The sequence below is a fragment of the Thermobia domestica genome, chromosome 3 (assembly GCF_964235325.1).
Source record: "Thermobia domestica chromosome 3, izTheDome1.hap1.1, whole genome shotgun sequence".
In the NCBI taxonomy this organism is placed as follows: Eukaryota; Metazoa; Arthropoda; class Insecta; order Zygentoma; family Lepismatidae; genus Thermobia; species Thermobia domestica.
Genome location: NC_137456.1, coordinates 79,473,086 through 79,490,999, shown reverse-complemented (window position 1 = coordinate 79,490,999; position 17,914 = coordinate 79,473,086). Strand labels below are relative to the sequence as shown.

Here is a 17,914-nt window from a genome sequence, read left to right as displayed (position 1 = left end):
ATAATTGGAAAACTTATGTATGTAACTTTTGTAGGACAGTATGAAAATCTCACTTTTATAGTTTTGTGCTGAATGCCACTCTTCATCTGTAGTTGAAAAATGATTAATTAAATACTATACGGGAGCAACGCAGTGTTTTATTGGCCTAAATAATAGCACAACTAGCTTGCACAAGGTACACGATGACTGTCAATAGGTACATGAGCATCGTGTACCATGTGCCACAGTATGGTTTATTACTCTATTTTTCTAATAAGTGCCGTGAGTCAAAAATTGCCGTTAAGTTGATGTGGTAAGCAAGTATATAACTTTTACCTGCTCATCTTTAAACCGTAGGCCTACGTTGGGCTGCCCACAGGCGGCTTTTAAGGTGCAGGTTGCGATCATGAGATTTTTTGGAGGAGCATAAGGTTACTGATTACAACCGAAGGTCGAATCTAGGTGGAACAGCACAAAGCATTACAACATATCGTCAAACTCGTTACTAATAGAACTCTTGTAGTACATAGTCCAAGACGTGCTGCATGTGCCAGTAAATACGACCCCAAGCACGGGAAATCTGTAAAAATAGTCAGTAAACAGCGAGCATGGGCGACATGCTTCTGGAGAGTCATCACAACAACATACAATGTATGATGTGCATAGCTAACAACAGGACTAGTGTTGTAATCTTCGCAAGGGTAGTATAGATCAAAAGGTCTTCAGTTAAAAATATGACTGGTGTTTATTTACAAAATTACAATGTAACAAAGAAAAATCGAACAAAAAACGGCATTCACGTACTTAATTTCTGCACTAAGTCTATTAACACAAAGAATATGTTAAAGATATTGCATCTGCAAGTTGAATCGAAAGAAACAATGAACTGTACTAATTATGCTTTACATTATGTCACATGGTAATTAGCTAACTCGCTACCTCCAGAATTAAATATTCACCACACCAACTCATAAGCATACTAGTTTTCATTAATTTGTCATTTTACAAGAAAAAAATGAATAACCCGATTTTCTCTCGGGACAGAAATAGGATAGTCTTTAAGTTTCAATCATTGGTACTGCATACTATTCGTCATATCTACGTGTTACTTGTTTGATTGCACATACCGATATCAGTCAGAAGTAGCGCATCCAACTCAATGACATACAGGGATAGTTAACACGGGAAATATTAAGACTACATATCACATTTTAATATCTTACTACTTAGTTTAACAAATTACATGTACCTGAAACAGTTATTAATAATAATAGTTCTACTTTTCAGAAGTAAAACTGAGTACTACTCTGCATCATCAAGTGATAACTTCTCACATACGAGAAAAATATTAATTATTTTATGAAATTTACATTTTCTTTTTTCGGTCCTCACAATAACTCTCGAAATCGAAAAACAATACGATTAAAGATTCACTTCTATTTCTTTTCAGACATTATCATGCACCACCCAGGTATATGAAACACAGAAATCCCCAACGCAGGCATGGGAATCTAGCTGACCAGAAAACGGTGCACACATCAAACAACACAAAATAAGGAAGTTGATCTTCTGGGTTATTTAATTCAATAGGATGCATATTAAATACTTCTTAAAACTGTACTTACCCAAAAACACAGTTTTATTTATTCAATTGTATATGTTTCGGAAAACGGTTATTAGCATCCTTAGCACAAGTTCATTTAGAATCCTATTGTTTAACGAACATCATCGATGGTTATCTTTTCCTGTATCCGTAAATAAAAAGCTGTTTCTGGGTAATTACTTCTTCTGGATTGTTTGATAAACGTTTTACATTTTTCTGTGTGTATATACAAAATACAAATACTATGAGTTGTTTGTTGTAACTGATAATTATTCTTGTTAGCTTATATTTACACATCAGAGAACAAACGAACTGAACCGCATTTTGTCGCTTTCCACGTTTTAAAGAAAAAATATTTCTCCACTCGGTTCTAGCAGAATCAAAGATTAAACTATGATCTATTTTATCAACATGCTGAAATTTTCTCGCAATTAATTCTTTACTCGAATTACTTCCCAGCAGACACACAAAAAATGAATTCAACTTAGTATGAATTCAAGTAAGGCTTAATCTACCAAAATGGATCATACATGTAACTTACACTAACATAATACCAGCAGTAGACATTGTTAATATACGACATATCCTACCAAAAAATACAATATATCATATTCTCATTTAATAGTAATACACATTAAATTTCTCCTTCAAACATAAATAAAATGGTTAGCCTTTCCATTGTATACACGTCCTTTTTGTGATAAAATTATTTTTTTAAGTTTGCAGACATAAAATAATATATACTGGTATGTCTATAGGGGTAGAGGAATTTTATTTTCGTCGAAATTAACGGACAATTTTAAACTTCTCGTAAAAATACAATCTTGGAGGTATTTCATACGTATAATTGATTTAAATGATATCAGAATTAACATACAACATATATGCAGTTTTACACGGGTGAAGGAGAAGAGAAATCGGCAAAATCTGAGGTTTCCCACTATTTTGATTTATATATATATCTACCACATAACAAATAAATCAATGGGCTCCAAAAAAATGAATCGGAAGTCTACTGAGACACCTGCCATATGAATAAAGTAATTAACTTGGTTTTAATAACATGAATTATAAAAAGTTAAGCACAAAATGCTTTCATTAACTTTTGTCTACAAAAAGAAATATATATATATATAGGACATTTTTTAAGCCATTTCACGTATAGCAAAGGAATTAACAATTGAGAAATAAGGGAAAATACGATCAAAATACATTAAGTATCACATCATACCAATGAGGAAATTGTTCCCAGTATATACTAAAGCCTTTCTTGCTCTGCGTACTTTCCATCTGTTTGCAGGAAAGGCATGTGAAGATATTTTGGACATTTCTTCGTTACAATGACATGGTAGCGCATTTTGTATCCATTTTTCCTTATTTCTCAATTTTTAAAAACTTTCTTATATTCTCGACTAAGGCCCGCAATATGGATTGAAGTATCAGGTAGTCTATTTTATATATACATAAAACAAAAATCTAAGGAACGTGACAAATCCAAAATCCAGAAATTTGAAAAAACGCTGACGAAAAATATATCAATATGGATGATTGACTGCGATTTCTAAACCAGCGGCGTAACTTTAGGCCCTGCAATGAGGGAAGATCAGTCGTTGAATGAGGTCCGCAGACACCCCTTTCTCTGAATAAAAAGGTCAGGTTATGTATTACAGTGGTATTATAGGATAGTCCTAAGTAATATGTAGAAAAGAACTCAAAATATCAAATACAGTAATTCCAACTTTAGTTTTGTACTGGAGTCGGTGTAGTTATTACCAACGTTTACCGTCTTTAAAAAAACACTAGCTGGCTTTTTGGGAAGTAGTTCTTTCCCCATACAGAACCATACATATTTACTTAATTTTTTTTAACTTTCTTATTTAAGCACCTTTGTTTTCCTGTAGTGGATTCTACAATTACAGCAGTGCCTTCACAACATTCACTACTTATGTACAGTCAGGGGCAGCTATCTTGATTGGTTATCAAATTTGAAATTTCCTCGGTTGTCAGCAAGCGCAAATTATGCAATTCAACACACTACTGTCAATTTGGTTACTCGCTGAAGTCAAAGTAAAGTCAAACTGGCTGACACGAAAAGAGTCATAAACCAAAAAATAGATATAAAACCAGTAGCACCATTTCAGATCTTGATTCTTGGAGGGGGGGGGGGAACAGAATTTTAAGTTTTTCATGACTAATTTATTATAAAATTGATTAAAATGTAAATATATACTCCGAACTCATGGAGAGTGGCGGAGAGATTTCGGTTGCACCTAGGAAAATGTATATACACCTTAAATGACGCCCGTGTACAAAACCAATTTAGTTTTGCTAGAAAATTTCGCTTACATGTCGTTCTCTGTCAGGAAGACTATTTATTGTAAGTTTCAGATATTGTATTAATGCTTAATATAAGTTTGTTTCATAAAATTAAAGTTATTAATGGTAGTTTAGGATATGATGTTAGTTTACGGTACTTAAACATTACTATTCACAGAATTACTATTTTTCTTACTGTTATATGTGTAAATATGTTTGAAATCAGAAACTTGACTACTTTTTAACCGACTCTCCCTCGAATTTTAACGATCTCAATGGTATGGATATAAATAGATATACTTATTCTGTGTAATCTCCTTTAGAAAAAAAAAATGTGTATTTAGATCCTAAGACGTTACTAACTGAAGTTTTAGTCTATGCATAAATTGTAAACAATAATGTTGTTCCACGAAATTACTAAATCTTCAGAAGTTATTGCTAACATTATTAAACTTATTACCAAAACATTGTTGTTATTAAACATTCCTCTAATAGTTCTACAAACAATTCGTTGGAACCTGAAAGTCCACTGATTTGCCGTTTTCCTTTCCTTTATAAATTAAAAAAAAATAAAATAAAAAAATCAATTAAACTATTTTTCGTCTTATAATGGGAAAAGGAGAGTACAGTCAGCGACAGAAGTTTTTTTCGTTTGGTAAAATTTATTTTGGGAATAACAGTGGTATAGCTGGAACGTACAGAAAATTACATTCCTTTTAATTTACTGAAAACTGTACTCAAATTGTGTTCCCATTTTGAAGTTATTTACGTTAACTAATTCATCAAACGGAAAGAACTTTTGTCGCAGACTGTACATCATATTTCTTCATTAAAATCTAAATGTTCACAAAAGCACAAAATTTCCCACGTAAGTAGAGCTAAATATCACCGAACAGTACACTAGAAAACTGCTTTCCTTTCTTTCACTGTTGCTATATGTACCATACTTGAAACATGGAAGAGCAGACAGTGTGTCATGAAAAACTAAAGTAAAACTGAAGATGCACAAAACTAAGATTTAATTTTAAAATATAAATAATTTATCTGCTAAATAATTGAGTTAAGTTCTACAGATAATATAACCTAGTAAATGATACACAGTACATTAACTTGTGTTTTTCACTGCTGTAATATGACACAATAAATTGTAACTCATTTAGTTCTTCTAACTTTTTTCTTTTTTAATATTTGTAGGGAAACCGAAATTTATGTTTGCAGTCAAGCCCGCACATTACGCCACTATTGCTAACGTAATAACTGTAAATTAACATACACTTTAGAAAACTTGATTTAAATTACAATAATGACAAATTTGGTGAAAAGAAAAAGAAAAAATGCTGCATAAGATTCTTATGAAAAAGACAAGATGAACAAACATAAAAAAGTACTACTAACAATACTATTTATACAAGTTAAATAAAATATCATAATAATATCAAAGAGAAGACAGATGGAGTGAAGAAACAATAACAGATGTACAAGGAAAAGTCAACACAAGAATGAAGATATCTGATTAATATTAAAGTTTGTCAGAAAGCTGAACTTACTTTAGTACCGGTAATTATAACATTATTTACAAATAAACAGCTATTAAACATTATTATTTCTTATGAATAAAAAGCACGCGCTATACAAACATAAAAAACATCCTAAACGTAATAAAATATACGGTCTTTGAAGTCTGTTGCATTTGCCACACCAGTATGTATAAACAAGAAAAACTTCTTGATATTACATTATCCTTACGGATTACTATAAATGTTAGAGAACTAGAGTGTCCTTTAAAGATAACAATCTGAAATCCGGTAGTGCGATTGCGAATGTAATATTATGAATTATTATTACTACTGTCCCACTAGTGGTATCACAGGATCGAGTATATGATAAAATGCATTTGACTGGGATAATAATTGGAATCAATAACTACTTTCCTCTCACCTATCGTTACATAATTACGCTGTTCGTTTTTGAGACATATATACTGCAAACTGCAATTACAAAAATTTAAAACCTTATTCTCTCATAACCACTGGGTTACAATCACATATACTTGTATTCAAAAACCATTCATAAAATATACCATAGAATGGGAGGGGAAGGAGTGCCAAAAAGAAATATATATATATATATATATATATATATATATATATATATATATATATATATATATATATATATATATATATATATATATACACTACCGCTCAAAAGTTTTCGTACACCCCGGATTTTTGTAAGCATTTATTGTGATCCTATTATTTTGACACGAGAACTTTACCGCCTTGAATCAAATGTACTTCTGTCTAAAGTATAGAATTTGAGGACAGTTGAACTGAGGTCTGAGAGGTACTGCAGATGATATGTCAATTTTTAATTCTTAAAATTGAAACAAAAAAAAAGACAATCTGATGTATGTATTGCATAGTATACACAAAAGTGTGGAATGTGAGGCAAGATATTAGTTTTGTTTGGAAAGTGTAGACATAGAGGGTCAATGCAGACAAAAATTTGAAAGACAAAAAAACAGTTTTCCAAATTTTGCAGTTATCTATACCTCATAGATATGCTGGCTTTAAAAAAGCTAAGAACGCTATTCTTTGAAAACTGTTTACGATGGCCAACATACATTCTTCTCTGCTCAACTATCGCTCAGTGGAAGCGTATATGTAATGCTCGTCGTTACTATTGCAACGAACAACAATGGAGCATACGAAACTATCGTTAAGCACGTTTCAAAGTATGGTACTTTTGGCGTTTTAAACGTTAGCGTATCAACAAACTATAAAGAACTGCAAAATTTGGAAAGTTACATTCCCTTTGAAATTTCTGTCAGTATATTGACCCTCTTTGTCTAGATCTTGTCTCACCTTTTATACTTTTGTTTATACTATGCAATATATATATATATATCAGTGGCGTATTTACGATTTTGTTTCGGGGAGGCTTTGCTAACTTTTTGGGGGGATCTTTGCCTGAAAATGTGAAAATTCTGCAAGATATTTAATATACTTTACTATAGTAAATAAGATTTCGGGGGGTGGGGGTGGCTTAAGCCCGGAACCTACCCTAAATACGCCACTGTTTATATATATATATATATATATATATATATATATATATATATATATATATATATATATATAAAAGAGAACGTACAAAATCCTTTGTCCGCTCATCACGCTAATACGGCTGAACCAATTCCTTTCATTTTTGGGGGGTTATTAGGATTTGGACCCTAGATGGTTTTTATCATATCACTTTAATTTTTAATTACCAGTGTCTTGAGATAATTGACCATTCAAGTGTCCATAACGTACAAATCCTTTGTTATTAGTTCATCATAGGTAAAAATAAACGTATTTATATGCAACCCGCATGACCGTGTCACTCGGCGGGTTAACATAAATGACAGGCGATATACAGCGGAAAATAGCTTGAATCTTCTGTTTAAAATTTTTTAATTGATTTGCTTATTTTTACAGACACTTTTACAATATGCCAGCACCGGGATGACCGCAGCGAAGCGGGGCGGGTTAACATAAATGACAGGCGATATAATGTTAAGATTTACTGCAATCTTCTATGGTTTTTATCATATCACTTGAAAGCGAAAAAGTAAAAATTATCTAAGTAACAAAGTTTATTGCGTTCCGGGGTGACCGCAGCGAAGCGGGGTGAACGCTGCTAGTATATATATATATATATATATATATATATATATATATATATATATATAGTTTTAATTTTAAGAATTATGATTTGATATATTAACTGTAGTGCCTCTCAGAACTCGATTCAACTGTCGTCAAATTTGATGCTATAGGCAGGAGTACCTGTCGTGCAGGGCGGTAAAGTTCTCGTTCCAAAATAATAGGATCACAGTAGATGCTTACAAAAATCCGGGGTGTTCAAAAACTTTTAAGCGGTACTGTGTGTGTATTATATATATATATATATATATATATATATATATATATATATATATATATATATATATATATATATATATTGCATTGGACTTAAGTAAAAATATTTCTACCCTAGCAGATTATCAAAGTCTGATACCACATTACAAATCAAACATCACTTTATCAGGGAATATTCCACACAAATTACAAGAACTGGAAGTTTACATTCCCTTGTTAACTATCCCCGTGTATATATATAGATTTTTTTTTTTTTTTTAAATTAGCTGTTCTTTTATTTTCTCCTCTGTTTTTCTTAATTTTACTTTCCATTTTTTATTTTCAACCAACAGATATAACACACAAATCAACAGCAGAGCATACGTATGGTAAATTACGTGACAATGCAAAAATATGTTTACGACGAAGTAATCTGTTGACTCTCTACGTTACATAAAAGTATTCTTCAGACCAGACATTAATATTAAAAAAAAAAAAGTCTCACTATAAAGAAATATAATTATTTCTTTTTTATTTGTACAGAGATCAGGAAAAAAACCTGAGATGTATTTTCCCTACGATATTAAACACATTAATTAGCCGAAATAAGCTGAATATATTGTTCCTAATTTTTTACTTCTATTCGAAACTAGGAAAAAATTCTGGAGAAACTGAGATGAGTAAAATTTAATTTTAATTTTGTTAGCTTTTTTAAATAGCATTAACTCTTGCATATTTATTATACTTCTTTCAAAAAGAAAAAAAAAAAATCACACGGTATCTACAATGACATAACCATCGCAGACTAAATTCCACACTTTACTGCTGTCTTTAAACTCTCTCTTTCTCTCTCTCATATTCATCTCTTCTAAACAACACCAACATTCACTACAAGTGCACGAAATGTACGCAAAGTAGCCATGCAAAGTTTTTTTCTTCTTATTCTTACTTTATGTACAAGTCAAAAAAAAAAGTAATAAGATTCCTAAAATCTTCTCACTCGTAGAAGAGTCTCATTTGTCTTGCGTTTATTCTTCATAACCTCTTCAACGTTCGTTTTTTATCCTTCAACATCTTTTTCTTCTCCGCTGCGATTTTCTTATCTCCGGCGTGTTTCTTGGCCATTGGGCCCTCGGCTGATGTCGCCATCTCCACATCACCTTTGGGAACTTTAGCTGGCTGAAGTTAAAATACAGAGACAGCAATTAAAATATCTTAACTTTCAGTTACTTAATTAATATTAACTTACGTGAATTCTCAATATGAAAAGTACACGAGTTCTTAAGAAAGAAAAAAAAAAGGAGTGGTTATAGCTAGCATGGATTAGGAACTTCGATTTAACACGGATTATAAACTTTGTTAATGAACTATACAGAGGAACTGTAAGAGCTGATCCCTTACATCAAGATAAGAGAAAAAGTTCAAATGGACCTATGGCGAAAAGTACATAGTTTCAGAGCTAAAACTGTCCAAAATCGCGAAAAAGCTAAAATTTAAGAGGCCCTATTTCGAATTCCATTAACTGCGGATGGTGGTCCTTATCAGCGAAAAGGAAACCACGAATACACAATTCAAAAGTGCATATTTCGTCAATTTTCAATAGGTATACAGGGTATTCCCTACAGGTGTAATTCTCAGATAGTTCTCAATAGAGTTTTCAGATACACTCTGATTTCAAGAAGGGTCTAGAAGTAGGCAGGAGGTAAATCTTGACAACAATGGGCATCCAATGCTTCAGAGGGAAGTCGGAAGGGTACGGAACCGGCAGCTCCATGTTCTTTTGTGTTCGGAATAACATGTAATGCGATGTATTTCGTCACAGTATATTTCATGTTTTCTTCATTTATAAGCTTGAAAGAGAACCGTATTCACTGCTATCAAAGCTTATCGTTTGCCTACTTTGGACCAATCACAAAGTCAGAGTATATCTCAAAATTCGGTTGATGGCATGTCTGGGAATTTCGCCCTGCATGGAGTACTCTGTAAACCCATTGAACACTAAGGAAATATGCATTTTTGGATTGCGTATGCCGTAAAGGATGTAACTTCCTTTATGCTGATAAGGACCACCATCCACAGTTTCTCAAATTCGATATAGGGTCTCTTGAAATTTGGCTTTTCCACGATTTTGGACAGCCCTAGCTCTGAAACCATGCACTTTTGCCCACAGGACCATATTAACTTTTTCTCTTATTTTGATAAAGGAATCACCTCTTACAGTTTGTCAATATAGTTCATTAACACTATATATACCAGGGATGCAAATAAGTAACAAAATTTTACTAGTCCAAGAAAAAAAGCTACTAGACCACATCCTACAATAGAAATTATTTACTCACCTTCGGTATGATATTAAATACTCGCCCGCATCGATGAACAACTCGAGCAGGGCGAGTGGTTATTTGCATTTCTGACATATATATATATATATATATATATATATATATATATATATATATATATATATATATATATATATATATATATATAGGGTGTTACAAAAATGTGCCACTATTTTGAGAACAGACTCCTCACATCGAAGTAAGAAAAAACAAGTTCATATGGAACTGTGCTCAAAAGTGAATAGTTTCGGAGTTATTTATTGTGCCGAAAACAAGAAACAAGCGAAGTAGTGGAAGTTAAAGTTCATACTTCCACTACTATGAGACCTATCGTAGTCGGGTCAAGACACCACTGAGGAACTGGTATTGAACTATCCAAATATCCATGTTTAAGAATGCCCCAGTACTTCCAAACAGCCTCTCCAAAAATGATTGTGCAAGTACCGGAGGTTTTGAAAGATGAATATTTGGATAGTTCACACATTAGTTCCTCAGTGATGTCTTGACCAACTACGATCGGTCCTATAGTAGTGGAACTATGGACCTTAAAGTTCATTTTTTCGGCACTCTATAACTATCAAACTATGCACTTCCTACCACAGATCCATATGAATTTTTTTCTTTGATGCGAGGAATTGTTCCCAAAATATTGTGACCAATTTTTGTAACTATATATATATATATATATATATATATATATGAAAAATGTTTATTATCCATGTTAAATCAAAGCTCTTAATCCATAAAATTAAAAACGGATAGTTTTACAAGTTTCTCGAAATATAAAAATGACCGATATCAGAGAGCGCTTTAGTAATAGTGAAAAATGAAACATATTACTATTTATTCTTAACTTAAGCCAGCGAAACGGGTAATTGACGCTAGTAATAAATAAAATCAGATTAAGTATCACAATGGTTCACAAAATTGAACTGCTTGACTATAGCACATTCTCTTAAATCTTCACTATAATTAATGATTCCACTCGATGGTCTGTAATTTCAAAATAATCCTAAATTAATATGTTAATTAAACAAGATCTCACATCTCCGTACTCCGTTTACCTATGCACTTCCATAATTCCGGCATAAAATTGATAGTTCATCTCAGCAACCGAAGGATAAAACAATCAATACATGTTATTTTAGCTGCTTCCTACTACGTAAAAGCAATTACAACTTTAAGCCCTAATAACCATATATATCATACAAGCAGCCTTAGCAAGAGGCAAATGAAATTTAATTTCGTACACGTAACTATTATTACTTGCTATAGAAGATTTAAAGTTAAGTTACTCTTACTCAGTTCGTATAGTAAAAGCCTAATTAGTTCAATCGTTCAGCAATATTTATTAACGGTATCACAAATATTTGTTAAGTGTTAATTTTTTTACATGTTCTGCTCGTCTTGAGTTTTTTGTAGTTCATTCATCTACAAGGATGCGGTCTGGATCATTCCCTGGCAACACTAACGCCAGCCATGTCCTTTTTTGATAGCGCGGAAGATAATCTTGTTAAAGAGTATCTTTCATCAGTCTAGTAGCTACTTCCATTTCCTTCTGTACTGTTTCGTCGATTTCATTTAATTTCTTCAGATATGATTCATTCTGAAACTTCCTTTAATGTAGCTTCTTGCTTCGCATTTCTTAACGCACTCTCTTCTCTGGAAATCTTTGCCACTGCGGCCTCTTTGGATCTGTACTCTTCTCAGTAATCTTTATACTTTCTCCAGGTGTTCTGCATAGCATCTATTAACTGCTTTGTAACAGGTATGTTTTCAACTTTTCCTCCATACATTCTAATGCTGTCCTTTACAGTCCTCAGAGTCTTTATACAAGATGGTATCGATCATTTCCTAAAATGTGTTTGTTCTCTGAGAAACCACGATCCACATCAGCACTATCATGAAATACTGACAGGTAAGCTTTGACCACTTTAGACATCACTGGATATTTAATTATTCCACATGGATTTCTTACTCTTGCCCAGTATTGATCCACGGACAAGTATCTGACATTACCACACTCAGGATTTTCCATAAACCAAGAATCTTCGCTAAGTGGCTCCACAGAATAGTTTCCACTCGTCCATGAAGACACTGATGTTCTTATAATTTGCAAACACATGCTTCATTTCTTTTGCCAAATTCCGTGCAAGTAATCTCCTTTCTGAATAGTGGATGTAGACACTGCAGGTACTTCAACAATGGTTTCGATATTGGTAATTTCTTAAGCAGTTTTGAAATCACACAAATGTAGAATCGCCTTACACCCTAACTGAATTCCCTCTTTTGTAGCTCTTAGCAGTTAGCTATTTCAGTTTGCGCTTTCACTCCAACGTCAGGTTCCCGCAGATAGTTCTTGAAATCAATTGCAAATAAATCAGTACCCTCCTTCTCCCCCAAACACACCTGGCTTCACAAACGTCAATAGCAGCATTCTGACTAGCTCTGAGCCGTAAATGAATTAGTGGGTCTTTGCGTTGAAAGAAACACAAAAATTTACCAAAAAATAAATGATGTACAAATGATGAAATGCAGTTTTTGGCTTCCAACAATTTGTCTTTCAGAAACTGTTTAATCCTTCTGTAACGATTATTTTCATGGCATGCATTATTTTGTGCTGCCAGACTTTCCAGAAAGTACTTACACAGTCCTGGAAGTTGTTCCGTGATGCGTTTGCACACAGAAGACAAAGTTAACCATCGGCTTCGAACATGACACAAAAAGAAGTGGCTTTCTAAATCCAATACTGACTGGACAAGGCTCGCTAACTGTATATTATTTGGTGTAATCATCTTTAGCCAACAAGCACGAAAGAACGAAATACAGAAGTCTCCGTTTAGCCACTCTACTGTGGAGACAAAAGGTCCTCCAACCCACACCTTATGTCCTTATTTTCACAAGCAGAAGTGGCAATGCCACAAAAATATAGGAGTTTATAGGAAGAGATGCAAATATATAGGAAAAGTAGGAAATATAGGGGCATTGGAAAGCCTAACATTTTTGTATTATAGGCTAGTTAGGAAAGGAATTTACGATAGTATTACAAATCATCATACTGGATGTGGAGCAGGGGCGGATCCAGGGGGGGGCTATCACTTTCCCCAGAAGAAGAAACTTTCTTATTTTATATATATAAATAAAACCCATCCCAAAGTTTGGAGCCCTTAAAAGTAGCAGTATGACAACCCCCCCCCCCCAGAAGTTGGTCCTGGATCCACCCCTGATGTGGAGACATGGGAACTCCCACTATTAGTCCTGGTATGATGCCGTGTTTTCTCTTTAGATTTCAACACAAACTTTTGAGTATCTGGAAGGATGAATGAAAAATATGGGGATTCTAACTCTAGAAAACTAAACTATAACTCACTGGTCAGCTTTGACCAGCCAAACCAATGGTCATTCATGTATGGTTAGCACATGAGCTCTCATCACTATTAATTAATGCCTACTAGAGTGGAGTTTGTTGACTATTGATTCGTATCTCGAATATACAAGAGATCGGTGTGAAAAATATCAGACCCTGATTTGTTATGTGGGCTACGGCCGACACAGAAGTAGGTTAATTATTTAATGATGCAATATAATGCTTAGTAGTGTATGACCGATCTCAAGCTACCTGCAACCATTCGTTTGCTTTGCTCAGTGTGCAATAAAAGACAGGCGTTGTGGCAGGACAAATCGTAGCTGCTGATCACGACAACGCATCAAGTCACAACACTCTCAGCATTTTGCAGTTCTTGGCAAAGAACATCGCTGTTCTAGACAAATTTCCCTATTCAACAGATCTTACTTCCTATGTATTTTATTATTATTATTATTTCCCAAGCTGAAGAGATTATCAAAAGGACCCATTTTAAAGGTGTGGAGACCATCGAGATGTCTGTTAAGGACGGAGCTTCGAATTATCTCAACAGATTCCTTCCGGAAGTGCATACAAGCGAGCGCAAATGGTTGGAGATCATGTTAGAGAGAACAGGATTACACTGAAGAGGAGACCATGAAGTCTGTAGTTTGGTTAGAATAAAACTAAATTGTCACTAGTCTGGTTATTTTTCAGCAGGGTTGAAAACAATCTTTATTCATTTATTTATTTATTATTTATTTAAATCGCTTGATTTTTTTTAAAGGGAATAGAATTTAAATTATATTTTTTTTTCTTAATTGTCAGACTACGGGGTTTTGGGTTTCTTTACTATGTGATCTTAGAATAAACGTGAAATCAGGCATTCCCTGTATTTATTTTGTGCTTTTTGCAAGATGTTCCTCACACGTGAAAGTTACTCACATAGCAGCTCAATATTATTCACCCAACATCTAAAAGCGAACGCAATCACCGTCATCTTGCGAATTAATGATTGAACGAAGGATAGATAACATATAGGAATCTTAATGTTTTCTTTTTAAGTATCTTAATCAGTAAACATCCAAAGTAAAATATCCACTGTGAAAAATGTTACCATTTTGCAAACTACAAAAGATTTGTATTCCGCTACACAGCGGGTATAAGCCGTTTTAAAGTGTTTTGTTTATAAATTGAATAGACTTCTTTAAAACTCTTTCCATCATAACTTCCTAATCACGAATATCAGTATCTTTTGCTTTAAAATTGTAACATTATTCAAGATAAATTTACATACCAGCATGAACTATACATGAATAGAAATATTTGATTTCAAGTTACTGTATCTGTACTCAGTATGACGAAGATACCAGCAAAATTAAGATGTTTAGTAGTAAGGTGATTCTGATCAAAAATGGTTTCTTTTTTAATATATACTCTTAATTTTTCTTTTAGTTCATTAACAACTAGCTGAAATGTCCGGATAGCACAGTAAGAATAGGTTTATACCAAATATTTGAAAGGTATGTTGCATCCTTTTCCCCACCCCCTTAGGATGCATATTTGAATCGAAATTAAACAGTAAAAACCCAGCATCTACGAACATTCATTTTAAATTGTGTAGCCGTAATTGTTTGCGAAAAATTTACCACAGCCCTTCTATCCTTAGGAAACATTTCAATCAAAGTATAGGACTAATGATAAATATCCAGATCAACCCAAGTGCTAACTATATTTAAAAATTCATTTTAAACGGCTCAACTGTTTTTAACGCACATATGAACTTATTTTGAATGTTGAGTTTATATACCGAATTCCATCTCCATTGAAGAGGACTGCGTGATACTCGAATTTGGCGTACCTTCTTAGCTCCTCTTCCTCCCTTAAGATATGCATTTTAATGAAAATGACATCATAAAATCCAGCTATGTCGAGTCAGGTGCTATATTCAAACATTAATTTCAAACACTTCAGTTGTTTTCTCGTGATGATAAGAGAGAATAACGGCGGTGTTATTTTAACATATTAAGGAATACCTAAGAGAAATCCGCCCCCCCCCCCCCTTAACCACCTACCAAAAACGAAATTTGCTGCAAATTTCCTCCATTTACTTCTCATAAGGAGTTTATATGCGAATGTTCATCTTCCAAACGTGAGGGACTAGTGAAATACCCTATTTAATATACTTTAAACATCCCTCTCCTTCAAGTACGCATTTATGAAAGTGACATGATAAAATTCCGGCTCAAACCAAGTGTTATGTTCAAAAACTCATTTCCAACTATTCAGCCGTTTTCTCGTGATGAGACAGACAACGCACATTTGAATGTATAAAGAAAAAAAAAATATAGCAATTTCCGCCTTCTTCCCTTAGAACTGGAACTTTCGAAAGCCATACGATACGTATCATATTATTTTTAATGTTGACATTATTTACCGAGTTTCATCATCTTAACTTGAAAGGCTCTTAAGACTTTCTCTTTTTGGAATACATTTATATTATGTAGAAGTTTCAATTACGATAAAGAGTCTATGATATGTATACCACAATATGTAAAATTCTGAATTAAAAAATGTAAGTATTAAATGTTAAATGGATTCAAGCCTTTTCAAATATCCTAAACAACATGAAATGATTAAATTAAATACAATGTCAAAAATTCATGGACCATTAACTTTAATCTAAAAAACTGAATTATTTTGTTCAAACTTAAATTATTAAGATTCTAATATCACATAGCACGAATTAAGATGCTGGTTTCAGACTGACATTTGATTAATGTCCAAGAATGGTCAAAAATCCTGTATATTTATATTTTAAGCAAAATACTTTTCTTATTCTTCTTCTTCTTCTTTTTTTTCTGAATTATTCGATTCAAATCAATCAACCCTGATTTTCAGGCATGCCTCGTACTTTTCTGATTAAAAACTCTTCACGATTAACAGTTCAGGAAGCAAATCATGCAAGTTAACTTAACGATCTGTTATTAAAAAGAAAATTTATCTACAAAATTACATTGCGTATTCGAATCCTTTACCTTTCTTCTCACAAAACAAGCAAATCAGGAGATAGCTAGCGGAACGCATTTTGTCACAGCACAATTTACTTGCAAAACACAAGATAGAAATTGAAAACAGAACTACATCAAATATATTGCTCTTCGAAAATTCTTGGAAGAGAAATTTATTGATTCTCACCAAAGCTAAATTTAAATTCATATTTCCACTTTCTATTCATGCCATACACTTTTGCGAAATTAACTTAATTCTAAAATATTTTACACTAGACTATAACTGGAACTTCAACCAAATATTTTATTACCTGTGCATGAATTTCAGTCATCATCTTTGCTCTCTGCGAGTACCCTTCATAATGGTCCAACAATAATTTACCAGCTTCTTCATTCAAAGCAGATTCAGGATTTGGAACAATTAGCAAGCACTTTACAGTCTACAACAGAAAAATAAGTAACATATTTACAAGTACGCACAGACTCTAGTAAGGGAAAATTAAAACTAGGAAGTAGATGACGCTGTCGTTCCAATTGAGTTTGTTATTGCAGCGATGATTATTTCAGAGATGCACTACAATCAGATATAGCAGTCCTATAAATACTCCTACACATAAATCATTACCCAAATTAAAATGCAAGTGAAATCTGTACGAGTTGATAAAACCACACTACAAGGATATATCATTTTATTATGTCAAAAATATAATTAAAATTGTCTTTTCTTGCGTCGAGAAACACCGATGTAGACGGTGGGCATTTGTTTCAGATGTACAGAAAAGTGTATGTATTGATAAAAGAAAATAGGACCTCAAGCTGGTTTGAGAAAGCAATAAAATAAACACCAACCATGATAATAATAAGCATTATCTTGAGTTAAAATTTACACTGGTTTCTGCAATTTCTTCGTAACTAATCTCCAAATGTGAAATTATATTTAACTTCGTAGAAACTGAGTTAAAATATCTGCTAATGTGGAGCCAAAAGTACGAAACCCTTTTCATGACTAAACTCAAATTATCTAAATACTAATTATAACTTCTTATAAATTAATTCCAAGAATCAGTTTTTCTTCTCTTTAAATACTATTACTTTCTTCTTGAAAGCCGGAGCTATGGCTAATACCCGTGAGAGTTCATTTCTATAGCGATTCGAGCTAACGCACTAAATCTGTCGATTTATTGCATTCTTCTGGAAGGTTTTAACTCGCTTCAGGGCCCAAGCTTGTCTCATGATGCCGTAGTAACCAGAATAATCAATGTTTGCATGACCCTTTGCAGCACAGTGTGACATCAGAAATGTATTTCCTTTGCAAAATAAGAAACATATTTTCAGTAGACATTAATATTTTATTACAGAAAGCACATCAAAACGACAAAATCACCTGAATTTAAAGGTAATTGTACACCACCGGC

The 17,914-nt window shown here is 33.1% G+C and overlaps 1 protein-coding gene across 2 annotated transcripts in view; it reads right to left on the bottom strand.

The window, feature by feature from the left end:
• Positions 1-3,431: 3,431 nt before the first annotated feature.
• LOC145680545 (ubiquitin-conjugating enzyme E2 S) overlaps positions 3,432-17,914 on the bottom strand; it is a 33,847-nt gene continuing 19,364 nt past the window's right edge. For both annotated transcript variants that reach the window (XM_081751170.1, XM_081751171.1), the window contains exons 4-5: positions 16,811-16,939; positions 3,432-8,982 (exon numbers count right to left, since the gene is read on the bottom strand). In XM_081751170.1, coding sequence (XP_081607296.1) covers positions 8,839-8,982; positions 16,811-16,939 — 273 coding nt within the window. In that variant the 3' untranslated portion in view covers positions 3,432-8,838. The remainder of the gene's footprint in view (positions 8,983-16,810; positions 16,940-17,914) is intronic.